The 22078-nt window shown below is 42.7% G+C and overlaps 1 protein-coding gene across 1 annotated transcript; it reads left to right on the plus strand.

The window, feature by feature from the left end:
- Positions 1 to 369: 369 nt before the first annotated feature.
- On the plus strand, positions 370 to 21012 carry COLEC10 (collectin subfamily member 10). Its single transcript, XM_052787615.1, has 6 exons — positions 370 to 726; positions 12111 to 12182; positions 13657 to 13728; positions 15719 to 15772; positions 17050 to 17145; positions 18635 to 21012. Exons 1-6 carry the CDS (start codon positions 579 to 581, stop codon positions 19024 to 19026), a joined length of 834 nt encoding a protein of 277 aa, XP_052643575.1. The 5' UTR covers positions 370 to 578; the 3' UTR covers positions 19027 to 21012.
- Positions 21013 to 22078: the final 1066 nt, after the last annotated feature.

Genomic DNA, 22078 nt, shown 5'->3' on the forward strand with positions numbered 1-22078 from the left:
GGGTACATGGCACCCAAAAGGTGTGAAATAGCACCAGTGACTTCCACCCACAGCAGACTGGCAGCTCATCCATTGTCACTAACAGTCCCCTTGGAGGAAAGATTTTGTGGAAAAGTCTCTCTACATGTTATGTGGAGTCTGCATTACTCTTCCAGCATACAACCAGCCACAAGTATCCTATAACTAATTAGTACTCACTTGGATACAATACCGAAGTCTTTTGTCTCTTGAGTAAGTGAAAAGCTGGGCATGAAGAGTCAGTGCCGAAAGGAAAAAAAAATTACAAAAGAGATATTCCCGTCTATTGAAGAAATTTTCCATGGCAAAAGCAGCTAAACATCTCACAGATAAGAGATAAATTGGAATAAACAGCTGTCAGTGTTAAATAAATATCCTGGATAATGTGCAGGACAGAAATAACTACAGCATCGTCAAACTCCTTTCTTCACTTTATTTAGCTGTTCTTGCATGTAACTCCCAATCTTTGCACTGCTTCAGTTAGTGGAGCATTTATTTTTGAGTCGGCTGCATTTGTTAAGACTGTAACAACGAAAGGCATTTCCTGAGAAGCTGCAAGGATGAGCAGCAAGAAAGAACAACAGCTAAGGAAATATGGGACCCTAGTAGTGCTTTTTATTTTCCAAGTTCAGATTTTTGGTTTTGATGTTGACAATCGACCTACAACAGATGTCTGCTCGACACACACAATTTTACCTGGACCAAAAGGTGAGGAATATCAGGTTGCTAATGCTGAGACCAGTACTGATAAAGGCTGATTTTTAAAAATAGAGACATGGAGGGCTTGTGGCATGGGCTGGGGATGAAAGATGTGAATTATTGCGGACTGCACAAATGTCTAGAAAAGTGGAACTGTGATGGGGGAAAGTGATGAAGCAAGGAGATTTGAATTTGCTTTTCTTCAGTTTCAGGAACAGTGTCACATATTCTCATATAAATTAGAGGTGTCCTTTTGCATCTTTCTCCAGCCACATAAATCTTCACTTACTTCTTGTATTCATCACACAACCAGCACTGCTAGCAGCCACAAATTGAGTTACTTTGTCTAAAAGTAGGCACCACTTGTGAACAGTTAACGGTTCACTTTGCACCTGCAGGTAGGAAGAGAATATTTAAAATGACTGAACTGTCATTATTTCTAAATGTTTACTTGTAAACACAGCATTCATCAGACCTGATCCAGCAGCTCTTGTTGAATTAAACAGGACCTTCGCTACAGATTTCAACAAGAACTGGATCAGCTCTGGCATGTGCAGGTCTTTTATCTTCAAAACACTTTGCAAATATCTGAAACCAAATATTCTGCATTAACTTACTTTTTGTGTAACACAACTAACGTCAGTGGAATTGCCTGGAGGGTATCTCAGCCAAAAATTAGGTCCATGACATACAAATCTATCTTGCAGTGACACATCTAAAATATATATTCCACACCATGGCTATTGCAGTTCAAACTATTGCTTTCTTTTTAGTAACTCATTGTATTTTTCTATAGGCTACAGACTGAGAGAAAAAAATGCAACTGATTTTAAGCAAAAAAAAGATTATCAAGTCAAAAGCACTGTTACAGACTCATTTGTTTTTATGATGGATTATTCAAATGCATGTTGCTTAAAGGACCATTTTTAATCAGCAAGTTAATTCTTTATGATTACAATCCAAGCTTAAACTTTTGCTGCCACAGCATAAATGCAGAGAGGTGTAATGATCCCCAAGGGAGCTAGTGGGAGTTTGTTTAGTTAGTATCTGAATAATGGCAGGCTGGAGAACAAAGTTTGACAGAATTGTGTTTAACAAGTCACAAGGCTAATGAGGTGGTCTGGTGACAACATGAGAGTAGCTGGGATTCCAGCTGGTTTCTGTGGTCTAGCTTGTATAAGGAGCATTTAAAGGTTAGATATTATGGTTCTTTGTAAGCATGATACTGAGAAAGTCAGGATTTAGTCATTACCAGTCCTGCTGCCTCCTGGCTGAAACCAAGACACAAGAGAGCCAAACAGTATATTGGCATGGTCCTCACTACTACTTTAAAATTAGATTACCATGCCCAAGATCCATGACTGGTAAAAGGAGTATTGAGTAAATCACCTCCAAATTACTGGCTCACATCCATTGCAGGTCATCAAATACATTTTGCAGTCTATGTGATATGATCCTATAGCCCAATTTCAGTTCCTACCAGAGCTGAGCTCATCCAGGACAGTTACAAGCAGCTCTCAATGGCACTGGTTGTTTTGACTGTCAGTCAGCTGGGCAATTAAAGACTGACCAGGCTGGGTGTGTGAACTACCCTGTAACTCCTCAGGCATCCCTTGTAGTCAAGGATGAAGCATGCTGACCTAATACAGCAGAAGGAAGTCTGTCCCGCTGCCAGTTTTCCTCTATCCATCTTATGTCTACAGACTCAGAGCGCGTGATCCCCAGCCCACGACCACACCACAGCCACAGGCAACACTTTGCTGCTCAAACTTTAACCGTAACAATGGAGAAGTCTCTGACTTTTGTTGCTTTAAGTTTTACTTTCTGTGCTATATCTGTTGTGCCTCTTCGTCCACCATTCTCCCAAAAATGGGTTTTGACCCACCCTGCACAATTTTCACCCCCTCACCTCCATCTGTTCAGCACCTTCGGCTATGGCAGAACACAGTGGTGCTCCCACAAGACAGAGGTGCTGGGCTTGCACAGTACATTGGCCAGCTTTTTGTACCACCACAGGCCAGATTCCTATTGTGGCAACTTCCTCCTTCCATATGAACATGGGAGTGTCTAATAGGCCAAAGCAACTAGCTGTAAGACTTCCTACACTGTCCCACCTCACCTATCTCAGTGCAAGGCAGAAACTGTCCTGTAGGCTCGATCCAGTCTGTGGGCTACAAGTGGGATGGTCTCTGGTGCTATGCAGCAGCAATAATGCTGTTCCCATCACACAGCACAATGGAGAGGAGAAAACTGAGGGAGAAGTGAGGTTGCTTGCAGAGGCTCAGAATTTATAGCCCTTTATTTCTCGCACTATTGGAGGTTGCATTACTCACTTCATCATCTAGGCATTCACAGTTGCTGCAGGAGCAAGCACCCAACCTCTCCACATGCTCACCCTGAAAATCATTTATTCAAAAATGGTCATTAGAGTTGTGAAAATTCGCCACTTCTTGTACAAGCCAAATGTAACTTGTCCAAGTTAATTGGTGAAAGCCAAATTCTTCCCCTTCAAAAATATACTCTGTTATGCTCATACCTGAGATGTCACAAGAGAAGTATGATATGAGCGATGGGATGAAAAGGAAGGGTAATTCCAGGCTGATTATCAGGAAAGTCTTCAAACCGGTTGTGACAGTCCCACCAGCTCCCAAAAAGCATGAGGCAAAACCAGAGGCCTGTGTGTATGACACAAAGAACTAGAAAATACTCTGGAAGGATGCAGTCTCCCAGGAACAGAAGGAATGCAGTAAATGTCCTGTAAGCCTTTTGCACTTTCTGTTGCAATGATAGAAGTCAGTCTGAATTAAACTGCTCAGCATTAGAAATGAATAGGAGTTTAAGTCTGACCTCTGGTGGTTCTGCGTGATGCAAACCAGGAGCCTTGCTATCCCCTTCATCTATCTGCTGCTTTTCCGTCCCCGGTGCAAGCAAATGAAAGTTGAAGTCTGTTTGTAAAGAATTATGCAAAGAAATTTTCTAAAGAGGCATTCCAGAAAAAAGGTGAAAAAAGAATAAGAGAAAAGCAAAAGCTGGCACTCCTCTCCCAGTTTCCTTTTCTAGGCAATACTCGGGTCTCTTCTGAAAAAGAGGGGATTATTTTTAGTGAACATAGCCCTAGTGCAATGGCTGTCTTGTTCTGCCACCTGAAAAAGCTTTTGAGGTACACAGCAAGCTGGCTGATATAGCAGTTAAAAACAGAAATGTGTGAGGCATTTTCTAGGATCCTTATCGAAATACCCTAGGAAATGAAAAAAAGGAAAAAAACGATGTGCTTTGGACTAAAACAGAATTTCAGTATTTGTAACTAGTGATTTTCGGTGTTTGACCTGAGATGTTTAGGAACAACTTGGTCTTAGCTGGAGTGCTGTGGCACAGGACCTCTGAAAACTTGTATTAGGTAATGCTGATCCACAGCTGAGTAACTAGGGCAATAAATGCCAAGTTCTGTACTCCATCGACTTCTTGAGTCCAAAGAGAACCAGATCAAGCATAAACAAAACAACGAATTTCCCAGGGCAGCCAAGTGCTTGCCCTAGCAAAATTAGTCATGGCCCTATTGCTTACTTTCCACCCTTCCAAGCCTGGAAGCAGGCTGGGTGTTGCTGCTGCCGAGACAGGACCTGGGACTGTGGGGAGGCAGCAGCTAATGCAGTGAGAGCAAAAGCACCAGTTGTTGGTCCATGGCCTGGCAGCGGCAGGAACACCAGGCTCCGCTGCCCTGGGCTCTGCCTTCGACCACTGTCCCAGCTCTGCCCTTTCTTCTAGCCTGCTCTTGCCTGGAGACTGCAAGCTCAGTTTTGTCTAACTTGCAAAGGAAGTTTTAAGTGGGCTGTTGACATAGATGAGATGGGATCTGACCTGGTCTGAGTAAGTCAATAAGAAACAACATGAGGGCAGAAATAAGCAGAGGCCCCAAAACTTTGACTCCTAGACTCCTATCAAAAGCATGGCCGGGGGAGAAGAAGACCGGGGCAGGGCTGGCTCTGCGGAAGCTGATTTCACGTGGATTCATGGGAGCTCAGTGCTTCAGAGACCAGCTCCAGATCTTGCTATCTGTCCCAGGTCCCAGCTCATTTCCTTTGAAATCCAGGCACAGGAACTTCAAAGGTCTTGAATCAGATCCAGGTTGAGAAACTGGAATGAGATGAAATCTGAAGAATACCGGGAGTTTCCCACAGCAATTTGGATGTAAAATGTTTCCTTATTATTATTTCTGACAAATGATGCTTATAAACTCTATGACATTGGCTGGCCCCTCAAAATAGCATTTACTGTGGTCTCCAGTATAGCTGTCCATCTCTCAGCTTTAATTGCGCTTACGCAATTCCACTCCTGGAAAATCTCAAACTCTCTCAGAAACTAGATATGCTGTTATCCACATTTCCTTCCGAAAATATAAAATGCCTTACCACATCCTATAGGCTGTTCAAACCTATAACTAAACTTTCCTCTTAGCGCCTCACGTTTGATCTGGAGCCCTTTAATTTCAACACATAATTCTATTTTTCATGTCTTTTAGACTTCCTCATTTTAGCATACATTAAGTTTCTGACATTTATCAGCCTGAGCTACAAAGCATGTATGTGTGGACTTAAATACATAAATTCAAAAGATATTGGGTCTGTATTTCTTACCAATGTCAGTCTGATTCCTCACTGAAGCCACCGAAATCTGTGGGTCTCTGAGATCATGTCAGAATGGCAGGGGAATAGTCTGGGAAAATTAAATTGGGAAGACTAAGTGAAAAGAGAATCAGGAATAATTTTAATTATTTTTGTGTTATTAAAGAAATAATATATGTCCCAGTCATGCACAATGGCCAACACTTTCAAATAATACAAGTCAGCAGAGCTTCACTGAGCCTACTGAAGGCTTGAGTCTGGCTCATGCAATGCAATAGGAAAAGAGGGTATTTCCACTGAAGTTAGTGGATGTTTATAAGTGGAAAGCAGAAAAGCAAGCAGACAATCCAGTTTATACTTGAAGAGTCTTTCTATTTGACCAGGGAAGGGCCCCTGTTGTCTAATTTGGAGCTGGGTAAAAAAATACAAGTCCAAGAACTTGTGAGAAAAATGCTTTATTTCTGATGGTGGAATCTGTGGGAGCCCTGCATGTTCCTGCGGGACACCTGGGAGAGTGGCTATGGGTGCAGTTGCACACTACAGCTGCACTCATCTGTCAGGTTTTCTGCCAAAAAGGAAGGCCCAACATCTTCTTCTTCCCCCACTCTGACTATGTGTTCCTACCTTCACCTTGTGCTGGCTCGGCTGTTTACTCATCAGACTTCTCACTCAGCTGATTCAGCTCACTCATGAAAAATATGTATTATTTGCCTTATTTATATTCCTCTGTTTAGTGAGTTGAATTACTTCAACACAGGATCAGAAGAGTGCTCAACATCAGGCAGAGGGGAGGGAGGCATGCAGGCCAGTGCTGGGGGCTGAAGGGAGGAGGGACAGGGAAGAGGACAGTGTGTCAGATAGGCGGAGGATGTCAGGAAATCCTGTCCTCACTAGCCAGATACAGCTTGAAAGCAAGAATCCCCACTGCTACAGGAAATTTGCTAAGGATCTAAAAGACACCGAAAGTGAAATTAGAGGAAATCTTGAGGCTTTCCATTGATGTAGCTGTGATGTGCTCGTACACTGGAAAGACAAACTGGGCTGTATTTGCTTATTTCTTGGAGTCTGCGACTCCCTCTGGTGACAAAACCTCTCAATAGAGATTGTGCGTGCTCAAGTGCTGCAAAGGTTCACCCTGCTTGGGGTCGTCACTCTGTGTCCCCAGGCTGCAGAGCTAATCCTGTGGCTATCTGCAAAGCTCTTCCAGGAGGGCAAGGCATTCAGTTGCTCCTGGAGGGTTCTCAAGGCTTTAGGACGATGCATATATCCTTGTCTCTTTAGTTTAACACCCAGGACAGGGAGAAATCACCTGTACTCTTCATATTCTGTCTGTGGAGGTGGGGAGGGTCCCTACACCACCTCAGGTGGGACTACGAGCATGAAACATGGAACTCAGCAGAACTGTGTCACACATGATCAGGGGCAGGGGGGTGAAACCCTGTAATAGATTGCATACAAAGCCTTTGTGGTGGGACATTGGCTATGCCTAGGAATGCTAAATGCATCTACTGCAAGCAGTGCAAAGCATCCAAGTGCATACTAATCAAGATTAACCATCCTTCCCCTCCTCATTGCAAATCAGTCACGCCCCCCGGGCTTCTCAAGGACTTTTTGGCTGGATGTAGGCTTTTTTCAATTCAGAGTATCTGATGTAGGAGGACAACTGTGCTGTAGCGCAACATAAGTGGTGTTTCTATCATTTGAAGGATGGGTATGCCCTGGAGTGTGGAGGAAAGTATACCTGAGAAAGAGGAGGCTGAGAGAGCATTAACATTTCTGTAGTATTTTTGGTCAGAAGACAGGAACTGGAGCTGACCTGAGGCCATGGCTTGCCAGCACACCTGACAAAGTGTCCCAGTAAAACCCTGCGTGGACCCAGGGAGTCTCTCAGCAGAGCTCCGAGTGAAAAGACTACGTGCTCACAGAGAAACACACACATAAACCCAGCTAGGAGTCTCCTCCCAGCTTCAGCCTTTAGGCAGCCTGCAGACATGCTCTCACCCTGATGCAGAGTGGTCTCTATATATAAATGTGGGCTCCATAATCCCCAGGGATTACACCCTGATTCTCCAAGAACCAGGGTCAGCCTTCGATCACAAGACTTGGAGAGTTACTAAACATATGTGAACAATTTGACCTGAAAACTTCCTCAATTCATGAATACAAAATAAAAAATACAAGATCAATTGCCTACAAAAGATTCATCGGGGAAATCTAAGTCACTCGAAAGTCAGTAAATTCTTACTAATTAAATTCTTACAAAATGTAACCTCTCAACATTGTGTTATTTAGTGAAACTCCTAAAAAGGCAGAGCCCCTTTCAACTGCCTAAAAATCCTGCTGATTATTAGACCTTCAGCATCTTCCTGAGCTTGTTTAAAGGAGAAGGAAGGACAGAGGTTCCCTCTCAATTACAATTAAAATTTTTTAATGGCTGCAACAGTCATTTACTGATTATAGCTTCTGCTTTCCTTCTGTCTCGCACAGTCCCAAGCTGGAAGAGTCTAGTAATTTATTGTTTCGTGTGTTCATTTTAATAGTCTGGTATTTTAAATCCATGACACAGAAGTGAATCAGCTTGAGGGAATACTAACAAGGTTGAGAAATGGTCTTGCTTCAGCTACTGGCTCCAAGTGCTTCACCCATGCTTCAAACGCTAGTGCAGTGCATTATCTGACATCCTTGCAACCACAGTTTTAAGGTGACAATCCGCTAATTAGGTTAAAACTTAACCTGACACTGCCCCAAGTGTAAAGCAGCACAAAGGAGAGGTTAATCTCTAGGTATAGGCTACAAGCATATGAGGTCAGGGACCAGAAGGGTTTTCTTCTGTAAGAAAATTCATGTTGCACAAAGCACAGTAGTACAAAATGCAAAAACCCAGTTCAGAGTACTGCCAGGATTTAGATTCAGTTTTCTGGAAGATTACAAAAAAGTGGCTAATACAGCGGTATGGCCTGTCCACATGAAGTCCCAGAGGAAAGGGAGAGATGCTTATTATAAATTAGAGACAATGCCAACTCAACCCCTGCCCAAAACAAAGTCAACCAACCTCTCACAATCCCTCCTACCTGGCTGCAAATCATACCGACACCACAAGGGGGGAGCATAACCCAAGAGTTCACGTTTCTTGCCAAAATCTGAGATAACTGCACAGAACAGCTGAAGGAGGACACAATGCATTTATAATTATAACACCATATCATCAAGCACTGGGCGTAATTCAGTCTTAAATTAACAATGAGATGGTACCACTAATTAATACTGTTTGCTTCTACCCTTGTTTGTAATGGCCTACCCATTCTCAGCTGCAATATGAAAAGAAAAGCAGGATTTCCCTCCCTTACAGATAGGCAAATTATTATTCTTCCCATTTTCCGAGGTAGGGAAACTAAGGCAGAGTGTGTTAGGCTGCTTTACACCAAGATGAAACAGGTGATAGTTCTTACTTCCCTCTCCCTTAGGCTTTGAGAGGGCTTGAGCAAAATTGGGACTACATGAGGTGTTAGCAACAGAAGTTGAGATGTCCCCTAATCTCTCAAAATCTTCAGAACAAACTTTCCCACACCTTTTACCCCTTTCATCTGCCAACTCTCAGTCTGATGGCCCATACAGGACAACTTAGCTTCATCTCCAGCAGCCCTCTGTGTGAAAAGCTTGCTCCGAAGTCTCTCAGAAAAAATCATTGCAGCTTTTAGCGGCTCAAAATGTTGAAACTGAGATTGGAAGAAAACACCTTCAGAAAGTAATCACAGCTTCTCCACTGGTATATTACTTTTCTGTCCTGGGCTCTATTTCTAAGATTAACTGTCTAAGCAATGTTTCTTACAAAAAAAAAAAAAAAAAGGCATCTTTCTCACACAGAGGTCTTCTGCAGAAAACATCAGTCTCTCTAGAGCCTTTAACCCAACAGAGCAGTCTGCAAGCCACGGGGAATGTAACTAGCTGGCCTGAGAGAAGCAATCAGGACTGCCAGGGTGATGGGTGGTCCTCCTGGTTTGGAAGGTCAGCAGGAATCTGGTTGCTTTCCTGTGTGACACAGGCCAAAGAAACTCTCAGCAGTTTCTACACCAGACCCAGAGTTACTGCATATCTTAGACAAAGGAATTCATTGCATGGGGACAGGTTGGACATGAAGAGCCTCCTACTTCTCCCTCCCCTTCTGGAGGGCACGGTCCATTTGTTAATCCCCGTGTTGCATTTCTAGTCAGGACTTATCCAGCTTTTCCAGCCTTTGAATCACACCCTGCTTCCTTTCTATTATCACACATTTCTCCCCCTGTATGTGTTTGCAGACCATGATCAGATCAGCTCTTAACCTTCTCCTGGAATTTCATTTCACAAGCCCTTTGTCAGCCTCTGGGAATCTTTTCTGAATTTCTGAACTACTGGGAAGTGACTTTTACAGTTTTCTTAAGGGTTTCATAGGTGGGTTTGGAAAGGAGAATTTCTTGATTTCTCAGTTGTAAATGTTGTTAGCACTGAGGCCAACAGCAAAATTAAACTGTACATTCTCTAGCTCTGCTGTTTGATGATCTCTAGACAAGAACCCAGTACAAGCAGGCATCCTTCCATCAGCTCCAGGCTCAGACCCACAGCTTCAACTGGATATTTAAGGAGCTTGGCTTTTGGAAATATATACTGACTTTTCGAGCATTTTTTAAGAACTAGTGAAAATAGAGATACTTAAAATTTCTATTGCTGGCTGCTTACAGCCTTTTCCCTTCCTACTTTGTCCTGTAGCAGATAGGGTTAAAAACAAACAAAGCACCTGAGTGAGCCAGCAAACACACCACGACATGTTTCCTCCTTGTCCATCCCTCTAGCAAATGCTTCCTCCCTCTAACACCAACAGAAGTTCAGCCCTTTATCTTCCTCAGCTTGGACCACTGACCATCTCCCCCCAACGGGAACATCCTCCCCAGTGGGATCCCCCCATCCTGACCAACGGGACAAGTCTGCCTTCCACAAGAGAGTCCCAACACTGAAGTTTTTTTCGGCATACAGGGACAGACTCAGCCCAGTCCATGTAACTGACATGGAAAGGAGCCAAACAGCTAATACTACATTTTATATGCTGCAATCAATATGCACCACTTCTCATCTGTCATCACCCCATGGAACAGCCCACGGTATGCTACCTATGGCTACAGAAGTAGGAGAAAGTAAATCAGGAATGAGTGGGCAGTATTTTTCAGAAAATAAGAATGAGATCCAATGAAACGATCAGTCTGAAAGCAACCATGGAAAGCTACTTTCTCCCTCAGCACATAATTATATCATTGACCTTTTTGCCACAGGATATTATAGGGGCCAAAAATATAAATGGGTTTAAAAGGCACAGGACTAATCTGTGCAGGGAAGAATCACTACTGGCTGTTCACGAGTGGTCTGGATGCAGTGCTTGGCTCAGGTAAGCCCTTTAAACCACTGCTTGTGGGAGGCTGGAAGTGGCTGCCTGGGTCATAGTCACCCTCAGCACACCCAGTTCCATGAGCACCTTCTGCCAGGGCTGGAGGCAACATCCTTGGAGAGACAGGTTATTGGTCTTGTCACGTAATGCTATTCTGTCCTCACTTCTCTTTTGCTGACATCCAGACAGACTTCCCTCCCTTGGGTACTCCGTATGCCGAACTGCTGCCTCTTCTCCCTTTCTGGGCTGCAGGCACAGACACAACTGGCTGCCACTCACACGTGAGATCCTGGCTTGGCCAAAAGACTGTAGTACTGCTTCCCACCGCATGGCAAGGCTTATTGCAGACAAGGGTAGGGGACAGGGGGAGAGGCTTTGGAAGGCTGCCTGTATTCAGTGCTGGTCATTTGTTGCAAAGGGGTGCAGGGGTTGTCCCCCCTCAACATTTGTCTAAAGAAAAAAAAAAGAGGAAAGATGTTCTTGGGATTTGGCTCAAAACTAAGTAGAAGATAAGAAAATCAGCTCCAGACGTGCCTCCAATTTCCTGCATAATGTGAAACAAAATTGTATGCTGCCTAAGGAAGGAGATAACATTTCTTTCCTACTAATTGCCGTCTTCTCCTTTAGACTGTAAGCTGCTCAGTGAGAGACTGTCTCTTACAATAGCAAGAGCACTTATATGGTACTAAACAGGAACCTGTGTAATAGGGTCTTGATCTCATTTGGAGAAATCTCTGCACTGCTGTAATAAATGCAATGATTTTACCTCTTACAGATACTCTGTGTATGACATTTTCAAAACAAAGCATTGGAGTACTTGCAAAACATGTTTGTTATATCAACATATAAATGTCACCTGTCAAAAACTGAAGGCAAGACTTCTGCCATACTAAGTGCTAAGGTCTATGTTAAGATCTATTTCAACATATTTATATTCCTCTCATTCCAAAAGCATCTGCATACCTTGAACACAGGGTCACTACAGAGTCACTAGGAACAATTAATAAATTCCTATTCCTTCCCTGGCAGTTCTTCTATGCATGTACAGGTTTCCCAACAGAGAAAGACTGGCTTATTTATCTGCTTTATAGCTAATAGGGCTTAGAGGGTAGGACTAGAAATTGGTGTTGTATAACTCTCATGTTGGAATAGCCTCTCCAAAAGGGAAAGTTTTTAGCTTTTCCTAATGGTGGTCAGATTCATCAGGTCTTCTCTGGAAATTTATCCCATGGCTACTGTGTCTTCAATGTGAATTAGTAGGAAAAAAAACCTGTGAACTTTACTTTCTGAGGATGAATAGTTGCACTTACTGCACTGAAAGAAATGTACCATGATGCTTTTTTTCTGTGTTTTGGAAGGGGATGAAGGTGAAAAAGGAGATAGAGGAGAAGTGGGCAAACAAGGAAAGGTTGGACCAAAAGGACCAAAAGGTATTTATGACACTGTTAGCTATTACTGATATGTGAATATCATTATATACAACCGTACTGGTGCATATGATCAGTGATGTTTAATGCTTTTCATTCCTGTTGCACCAGTGGATTTCACAATCCTGTCAAACATTAATCAGTGAATCTAACAATACTCGGAGACCTTGGTGCAATTCCTACTTATACACAGGACAACTATATATGGCAATGAATTCAAAGAGTCATGTAATAAACCTGTACATTTACTGCTGCTCTCCCAAGTGGCTGTCATGAGTGTGATCCGGAAGACCCAGATCATATATATAATCATTACCCAGATCATATGTATAATCAGAAAGACTACTGTTTGCTTGCTGAAATCATCCTTTAGTTAAAACTGAATTTTGAGAGTTATTTCCTAGTCATACATCAGGATGCCCAACAAAATTTGGTCTCAGTTGTCCCTATTTTGCAGAAAAGTAAATGGAGGCATACACTGAGAAACAAAGTTCCTCTGATCAAACAGCATCTGAGCTGAGAACAAGATGTCACAGATGTCTCAGGACTCGGCTCTATTGAACATATCCCATATCCACAGTGTGAGCTGGGCAGAGCATTCAGAGGCACCAGATGTGATGGTGTCAGCCTTGTTTGCATACTCTAAATCAAAAGTTTAATTTATCATTAGAGTTTAATGATAATGCATAGCCATGGTCTTTCTTCCTTGACAGTGGTTTAAGACTTTAAAATCACCCTGTTATTATTGTTATAATAAAAAAACTTTTCCATTTTTAAATGCATTCATATGACTTTGCTTCTTAACTTAAAAAAAAGATCGGGTAAGACACAATGGAATCAGGTAACCAAGCATTTACGAAGCATCTTGGTGATGTTAAATTCGGTGTGCAAACTGAGATTCTCTAAATTGGGCTGTCATCACTAGCCAGCTATTTTAGAACTTAAACTATTACTCAGTTAAAAAGACATTCATTATTTCGGTGCTCTGAGGACTGGAAAAGCCCATACAGAAAAACTAGTAGCTTCCTATTTGCACTCCTGCTTTGAGAAAGATTCCCCACAAAGCCATGAGCACGCTACCTCAAGGAAGAAGGAAAGGCTTTTGTCTGGGGTGGAGAAAAAAAACCCCAGATAAAACCTGCCATCAGCCTGGCTTGGCTGTGAAGTAAAATCAATATTTGAATATTCACTAGCAGTTTTAGTTTGTATTTTCTGTAAGACAACATGATGTTTCTGGGCATTTGAACAGGCAGTTCTACTAAGGTGCCTTGCAATGTCCTACTGTTGTATCCTACAGTAGCAGAGATCTGTGCTCTCCTCCTCCAACCATCCTTGGGGCTCCACTCATTTTGACTTTGCCACACATGCAGACTGGCCATGCCCAGGAAAAATAGCAGCGGTAGAGACCTAAATAGTGCCTTGGGAAAGAAATGACAGAAACCATCCATACTCTTTTCCTCTTTATTTCTTCTCCTAGGAAACAAGGGACCTGTGGGGGATGTTGGTGACCAGGGAATGCTTGGGAAAATCGGCCCAATTGGTGGAAAGGGTAAGCTCTGGTCTAGGAATTTTCTTGTTTTTCCCCTCAAGGTAAATATGTGTTTTGTGAGAGTTCCAGGTATGGAGTAATATCAAATAATGACTGTGACCAATGCCCTCCAAATAAAGTAATGCATAAAGATTGGTGACGAGAGCTAACTGAGATATTCTCGTTTTATTTCCCATGTGCAATATATCTGACTTACTTGGCTAAAATAATTTGCTTTATGAGTAAAGAAATCAGTCCTCTTTGATGGTAAAAGAGAAAGGGAGAAATCAGGCCCTCGTGAAGTCAATCACCTGAACGTTCTAAAAGAGAAAGCCAAATTTTTGCCTCTGCTTTGGACGCTGAAGGCCTAAGTCAATATTCTGCTGCTGCTCAGGATGCCTTACCTTGCCACCTGCACTGCTGTGGGACACGTGAGCAAGCAGTGCACAGGAGAGCTCGGTAAGGAAAGGATTTCAGGAGTTTTAAGAAAGCACTCATGTAACCAGGGACAACAACTACTTGCAAATCAAGGTAGACTCCAAGTATACCTGGACAATAATTTCATGAAATTATGCTCTAGTCATCTGAGAAGAGGCCCAGGCATTCCTTTCCAGTATTCCTAAAGAGCTACTTAAGAAGGAATAGTACTTCTGCCACAAGGAGACCTGCCTTGAAAGCTGAGCAAGGACTCCACCATCCCCAGGGGAACTCTGTGGTCTCTAACCAGCGCATCAACCCAGTCATGTGGTGGCTGGGTGGAACAATCTCTCCGGGGAGCTCCTTAACCCAATGTTTTTAATAAACCTTTGATGGCCTCTAGCCAGCCTTAGTATCAGAGAAGAACAAAAGAATTTGGCCTGAGGGACTAATTTTCAGAAGTACCTAGACAACTGAAAACACAAATAGTTATCTCCCAATATGTCTTCAATCACCAAAGAAGAGAATTTAAGAATGCCACAAATTGCTTATCTTTATCTGTAAGTAAACCAATGCTCTGAGCCTTTAAATCAAACTTTCTCTCAACCTAAATGTACAATTTATTGTCCCTTTCGTGTTTTTCTCATTTTCTTTCTTTATTTGCAGAAGCAAAGGTCACTAAGTCACTGTTTAAATCTACCATTAAACATTCAAGTTCTTAATGAAGCAACCCTGAAATTTCAGCTTGTAAGTGTGCAGTGTCAAGCAATGCTAATTAAAATGACAGCCAACTCCTCATTTCTTTAAAAAAACACAACCATATAAAGGAAAAAGCCCATCAAAACACAGCCATCAACAAGGCAGAGCAAGCATTAATATTTTTTTACCTCTGAAGGTTTTAATTCATAAAAGAAGAGCTGACATGAATTTCAAGTGAAGTCTAGCCGTTCCTGATCCAAATTACAGCTGAGATTTTTTAAAAAGCTAGTCACCTTCACTTATATAGTAGCACAGCATTTGGAGAAGTATTTCTATGATTTTTATGATTTATAGAAGAAGAGGAAAGCAGTGGATGAAAATAAATCACATTTCCATGACCTGTATCTGAAAGGAAACACTGCTCCTTACTGACCTCATTTTGTGCAGGTGCTAACTGCTGCCCGCACACGTAATCTGTTGCACAGTGGCTTAGTGCACATCAGCCTCATCTGGTGCCTCATCCCATCATGGAGCTACGGAACCCAGGGAAGGGCTCTGTCCTGCAAGGCAATGAGAGAACCCAGGTCTCACCTCTCGCAGATTTCTTGAGTGCTTTCAGCCTCTCAGGATCATTTCGCAGTTTATATTTAAAGTAAGTGGTACCAGGAACCAGCAGCACACAAGATGCCTGTGTTATCAGTGAGTTAGCTATTAAAGGCTTCCATACACCAGAATTAATCATGGTTTGTTTGACTTGGCACATCTGGCAGTACAGTACATCAGGGCCTCCTATCAGAAGCACACTGTTAATATATTATTAAACAGCTTTTTCAAATATGGTCCCCTGACATGTGCACTGTCTGAGATCTGAGAATATATTTTCCTCTTTATTCAGGTGACAAAGGAGCCAAAGGCTTATTGGGAGTTTCTGGAAAAAAGGGAAAAGCAGGTATGCTATGCATCCTTCTCTGCAGAATGGTCAAGTCTGCTGGGTCTTTGATTTCAGGGTTAGTTTGTCTGGAGTTTCATAAAATTTTGAGGTCCATGGAAAAACTTGAGAATAGATGAAATGAACAGGAGGAGACTGAAAAAGTTTTGTTTAGCAAAATGAAGTCTTGGGTAGGGACATGACTGATGGCTATGAATATACCAACATACACAAAATATGGAGAAGAGTTACCTAAATTAATGGGCAATGTTTGATATCATAAAAACTAACACATAGAGAGGCCAGCAGTACATTTATGCTGGAAACTAGAAGAAAGTTTCTGAATACCAAAGGAATGAAGTCCTTTAAGAGTTTCCTAATAGGAGCATTGGGACGAAAAAATAAGTGATTTTAGATAGAGGATAATCTGTTGTCAGATGAATGCAATGCATTTGCTTACAGGAGGAGAATTTGGAGCTGATGACCCAGAAAGTTCTCACTCCTAATAACCTTGAATGTTTTCCCACCCTGAATGTACAGTAGTGTTCATTTTTAAGAGATTCCATATGCAATGCCAGTTTGGTTCTTAATGGGAAACCATCAGCAACTTATTTTCTTCCTGAGAATAACAGAGGAACAAACAAAACCTATATCAAGCCAAATTTCAGTTTACCAACAAAATATAACTGAGACTTCAGTGCTTGAAAGTTATTATCTGAGTTGGTATCGACTATTACTGCTGTACCACAGCTGCATGCAGCAATTCACTAACATAGTCCTTCTACCAAAGTTTTTCCGATCCCACCTCTATGCATACTCACAAAACTCCTTCACTGAGAAAGCAGCAGTTCCCCATTTCATGGATGCCTTCATTTTTATTAGAAGGCTGGGGAACCTGTGCTGTTTACGGATACAAAGGTAGACCTTTGGCATTCAGATGTAATGCTGTAGTGATCACCATGACAAGCCACATCTCTGCAGCTAGATGGAATCCATAATGAGAGGGGCAGAGGATGTGCAAATACCACACTGATATGGGCGGAAAGAAGATGGCAAATTCTTCTATCCACATTTTTAAAAGTAGGGATTCTTAGGCCAGTTAGTAAGGGAGTGTACAGAGCCAAAGAATTAAGTGCTTTGATCAACAGAGGTATGGCCAGGGGGGCAGTGTTAGGCTGGCTCTCCACAAGTAGCAGCCAAGTCTTCAGAAGGTTTGGAAGTGGGCTACAGACAACCCTCCATGCACAAGCACAAATGCTTCTAAACAGACAAATCCTCTATCCTTTGTATTGCATCAGGCACAGTCTGTGACTGTGGAAGATACCGCAGAGTTGTTGGACAGCTGAATATCAATGTTGCTCGTCTTAACACATCCATCAAGTTTGTAAAGAACGGTAAGGATCCTTATGTATTTGATTTGATTTATTTGGCTCCGATAACATTTATCACTGCTATTCTTCCATCATTGCTGCTCTATGGCAGCATCCATAGATGACCCAGAGAGAGAGTCCCACTGTGCGAGGCACTCTGAAAACATACAGAAAAGAAAGAGTCTTACGCCTGTAGAGATATAAGCAGCAGATGATTAAAAGCAAAACCAATCCAGAAATTATCAACAGCACAACAGAAAGAATCATGAAAAGCACAAGGCATGGCCTGCTAACCACCTCTGCACTGTCGATCTGCTCAGGCTCAGCGGCCACTCAGGCAATGAAAGGAGAAAGGTTCTTTCAATCTGCTCCAGAGAGGCAGGAAAAGCAATAGGAACCTCTTGGTCTTTCCGCTGCACAGGAAGGCTGCAGACATGGTACTCCTAGTGCTCCCCTCAGTGCAAGCATCATTTTCCTGTAACAAGGGACCAACACTCAAAGACATGGGTTACAAGAAACCATGTCTGCAGGCAGCACTGTCAGGTGGACGGTGCAAACTGCCCCCACCGAAAGGAAGGAAGCACATTTCCTGGCATAGCAGAGATTTTGAGAAGGCTCCACTGCTGCTTCTGGGACTAGGTCTGTATCAGCAAATTAAATGTGTTTGAGACTGTTCCCTGGCACTATGGGAAAGCATCACAGAACAGCATTCATCTATATTATAAATCCTATAAAACTGAATGCCATATTATTAGGAGTGTCCCTCTACTAACTCCTAAATTGTGCCTGAGGTAACTCCTGAATTGTTTGGCAGAGTGTTAGTTGCCCCAGGCCAAAGGTCTGCTCAGGACCATTCCAGAAATCCATCAGCTGGGACAATCAACTTCCACCTGCCCAGGCATGCTCCTTGGCACTGCTTAATTCACTAGGATATACACTGTTTGAGTAGTTTGCCTTTTAAAGCTGCTCAGCAGCCACAGTTTTATTCCTAGTCAATGCCACTTAGTGGCTACAGCAGCTCTGAACATCAGGCTGTCTTTAAAATGTCTTATTTTAGCAGTCATGTTGATTTTCCTCTCCATGGAAAGGGCCTGAAAAGCTATCTTTACCCCTGTGCTTCTATCCCAAGGCACTCTTTCACAATCTGTATTCAAAAACATGCAAAGCAACAGGGATGACCCAGAGTTAGACATTGCTATTTGACCATTTAGCATGCCTTAATTTGATTAGTACTAGATATCTGTGAAGTAAAACTTAAATGTCACAGGAGACACATGCCAATCAGGACTGAATAGTTCTTGTCCTAACATGTGCAAGGTGCTTGTCAGTCCCATTAGTAGCATCAGTCTCTGACCATGTCCTCATTGTTCATCACAAATTCAGTGGTGGGAATACTTTTCCTCTCTCCCTTTTATTAATTCTAATGTAAAAATCATCTCATTGTCATATTGGAACAGAAGCACCTTCAGTATCTGTTGACATGCCATTAAACAATTTTTTTTCCCTTTTAAAGTTATAGCAGGCATCAGGGAGACAGACGAGAAATTTTATTACATCGTGAAAGAAGAGAAGAATTACAGAGAAGCCTTGATCCACTGCAGGGACAGAGGAGGAACACTGGCCATGCCTAAAGATGAGGCAACCAACGCCCTGATTGCTGACTACATCTCCAACAGCGGCCTCTTCCGAGCCTTCATTGGGCTGAACGACATGGAAAAAGAAGGACAGTTTGTGTACGCAGACAGTAGCCCACTGCAGAACTACAGTAACTGGAAGGAAGGGGAGCCTCACGACCCAGCTGGCCGCGAGGACTGTGTGGAAATGCTCAGCACAGGAGAGTGGAACGACTCTGAGTGCCAAGTCACCATCTACTTTGTCTGTGAATTCCTCAAGAAGAGGAAATAAAAGTGCTGTAGAAGGTGCCTGGCACCTGCTGTACATACAATAACGTCTCCTCATTCATCCACTGTAGGGAGAGTAGACAATCAGGGATAGGGCTCAATCCAGCCTTCACCTCACTGGGTTAAGCGAGAGTAACTACTGTTAAGATGACAGCGACCATAAAGTCAGCACAGGTCTGCAGGGGGCATCCAGCCAGTTGTGAATTTTTATTTCATTTTTATGTGCAATTTAGGGTGGGCATTTCTATATGTAATTTAGGGGCAAATTTAGAGCACGCAGAGGTGAATATGATTTCACTAATGCCAGAAATAGTAAACTCACTAGTATATGAATTACTGATGTGCTTCACAAAGTCCACAGATGGAAAGAGTGTGATCTGTACTCATCTCTGACCTTCACAGGAAGTCCCAGTAATTTCCCTGTGACTTCAGAGCTGGGAGAACAGATTTGCAGTTTCTCTTGAAAAAATCCTTGTTTTGTTAGAATCATAGAGTAATTTAAGTTGGAAGGGATCATCCAGTTGAATCTTCCACGGAAAGCAGGGCCAACTTAAACTTAGATTAGAAGTTGTTATACTCCATTTAATTTGGCTTTGCAATTATATTGTCTGATATGCAGGGGAGGACTTGTTTATCTCTGCTTCCAACTCTATTATCCATCAGGCTGGTCTGAGGTATGAGGAATTAACTTAGCAACAACACTTCCGCATGCAAGCCTGCACAGCTTGTAGGCAACCTGAGAATAGATGGAGCAGTTCTAGTCTCTGATGTCCCCCAAAATCTGTGAAAAACATAGAAAAGTCTAGCACAAAGAGTACAGTGCAAAGGAAGCAAAACCATTGCTGTAGGCTGTAAACAGGCACATGTAGTATCAGCTATACCAACGTGCATTGCTGGTTCAACAAGTGATTCTAGGAACATGTTAACTCCCTAACTAAGTAGCCAGTGATGTTTGATGCCTAATGCTAAAATCACCCACACCTTTGCAACACAGGAAGCAGCTATAGAACAGGCTTTATTCCCCAAGAACCCAGATTCAGGTGTGGTTGAGCAACTTAGTCATGCACTTCAGCAGGGCTTTCCACAAATTATGAGCAGTAAGTGTGAAGACTTTGTTGTCAGCGCCAGGCTACTCAGATCTCCATGTCAGTATGCCCACAATGGATCACATTTTCATATCTTTGATAACACTGAAGGAGCTATTTTCTTCAGACACGGCAACTACTTTGCCTTCAGAAGTGAGCCTGTTCTTAGTCATGGTTCATCTTTCCTCACAGCAGGAGATGTCAAGAGAAACCCCAGGGCCCCTGCAATGAAGGTCTATAGATTTTCTTTCCCAGTTGACACTAAAAATGAAGGAATGCTATCTGGAGGCTAAGGAGAATGCTAGACACTAGGCACAGTGCAGCAATGTACCTGCAAGTCACTGAGCACCGGTTGCACATAGCCTTCCTCTGGGTGTATGAAGAGCTGGACATGCCATCAGCTAGTAATACAGAGGGTCAGCTCCAAGTCTCCCTTCTACTGCTGTGTACAGCACTGCAAAGGCAACTAGACAACAGTCATACTTCTGCAACCTCACCCTCAACAGGAAAATCCTCTAAACCATTTAGCTGGTTGTTAGACTCCAAGCTCATCTCTGAGCAATGACCAACGCACGAGCAACGCAGGAGACTGTGACTCAGAACCACTCTTGTAATCCAGTTTTACTGCCACTTGTTCCTCCAGAAAACGACCTGTTGCTACCAGCAGTAAATTAGCTGTGTTGCTACACACCCTTCAGGGAACTACTCAGACCTGTGAATGAAGGGGTGGGACCACATTTCTTTTCATTGCTCCCCTACTATGCTATGAGAGTATTTGGCCAAACAGGTTCACTTAGCACAATATAACTCATCCTGAATTGTTCCCTTCCTGGGAATCCATATTCTGCCAAATTAAGGAGAATTACACTTTTTAGGATCTATAGTAATAAACTCATTAAGCTAAACACTTTGGGTTTAGAATCATTAATGGGTAATGATAAAGAATTAATGACTAATTCAAGGCAAAGTTTCTTGAGGAAAAGTAATGCCTTTTAGAAGTTCAAGCCCAGGGCTGCTAGCCTCACTCACAGCAGGTCAGGCCTTACTAGTCCTGCAGAAGTGGCATAGTAACATCCCCGGGGGTAGGCACAATCACACTGATACCTTCTCCACACCTCATCTTTACTTCTGACCCAAAAAGTCACCAAAACATGCTTGCCAGACTGGGGGTCCAAGTTCTGGAACCCTCTGGCCATACTGAGACCACTGACTGACAAATTCCAGAGGTGTCCTTAATGCTACAATCGTCATGAACAGGCCATTTTCCTGTTCTTTAGGAGGAAACTCAGAGCTGGGAGAAGGTGAAAAGGAGCAATACTTTGCTGCAGGATCAAGCTCTGCCTGAGATTGGACCAGGCACTCCCGTTCACACACAAAATCACGTAATACATGTCTAAATTGAAACTCTGGTCTTTTTTAGGAGACCGTGAGTTATAAGTAACCCCGGAGCATGCTCCATGTATGGTGTCCCAGTTTCAGCTGGGACAGAGTTAATTTTCTTCCTAGTAGCTGGGACAGTGCTGTATTTTGGATTTAGTATGAGAAGAATGTTGATAACACACTGATGTTTTAGTTGTTGCTAAGTAGCGCTTATCCTAAGTTAAGGATTTTTCAGTTTCCATGCTTTGCCAGCGAGGAGGTGCACAAGAAGCTGGGAGGAGACACAGCCAGGACAGCTGACCCAAACCAGCCAAAGGGATATTCCATACCATAGGATGTCATGCTCGGTATATAAACTGGGGGGAGTTGGCCAGGAGGGGCCAATCACTGCTCGGGGACTGGCTGGTCATCGGTCAGTGGGTGGTAAGCAATTGCATTATGCATCACTTGTTTTCCTTGGGTTTTATTTCTCTCTTTTTTTATTATCTTCCTTTTCATTACAATTATTATTATTTTATTTCAATTATTAAACTGTTCTTATCTCAACTCATGAGTTTTACTTTTTTTTTCTGATTCTCCTCCCCATCCCAC

This window comes from Harpia harpyja, chromosome 5 (genome assembly GCF_026419915.1).
Source record: "Harpia harpyja isolate bHarHar1 chromosome 5, bHarHar1 primary haplotype, whole genome shotgun sequence".
Taxonomy (NCBI): Eukaryota; Metazoa; Chordata; class Aves; order Accipitriformes; family Accipitridae; genus Harpia; species Harpia harpyja.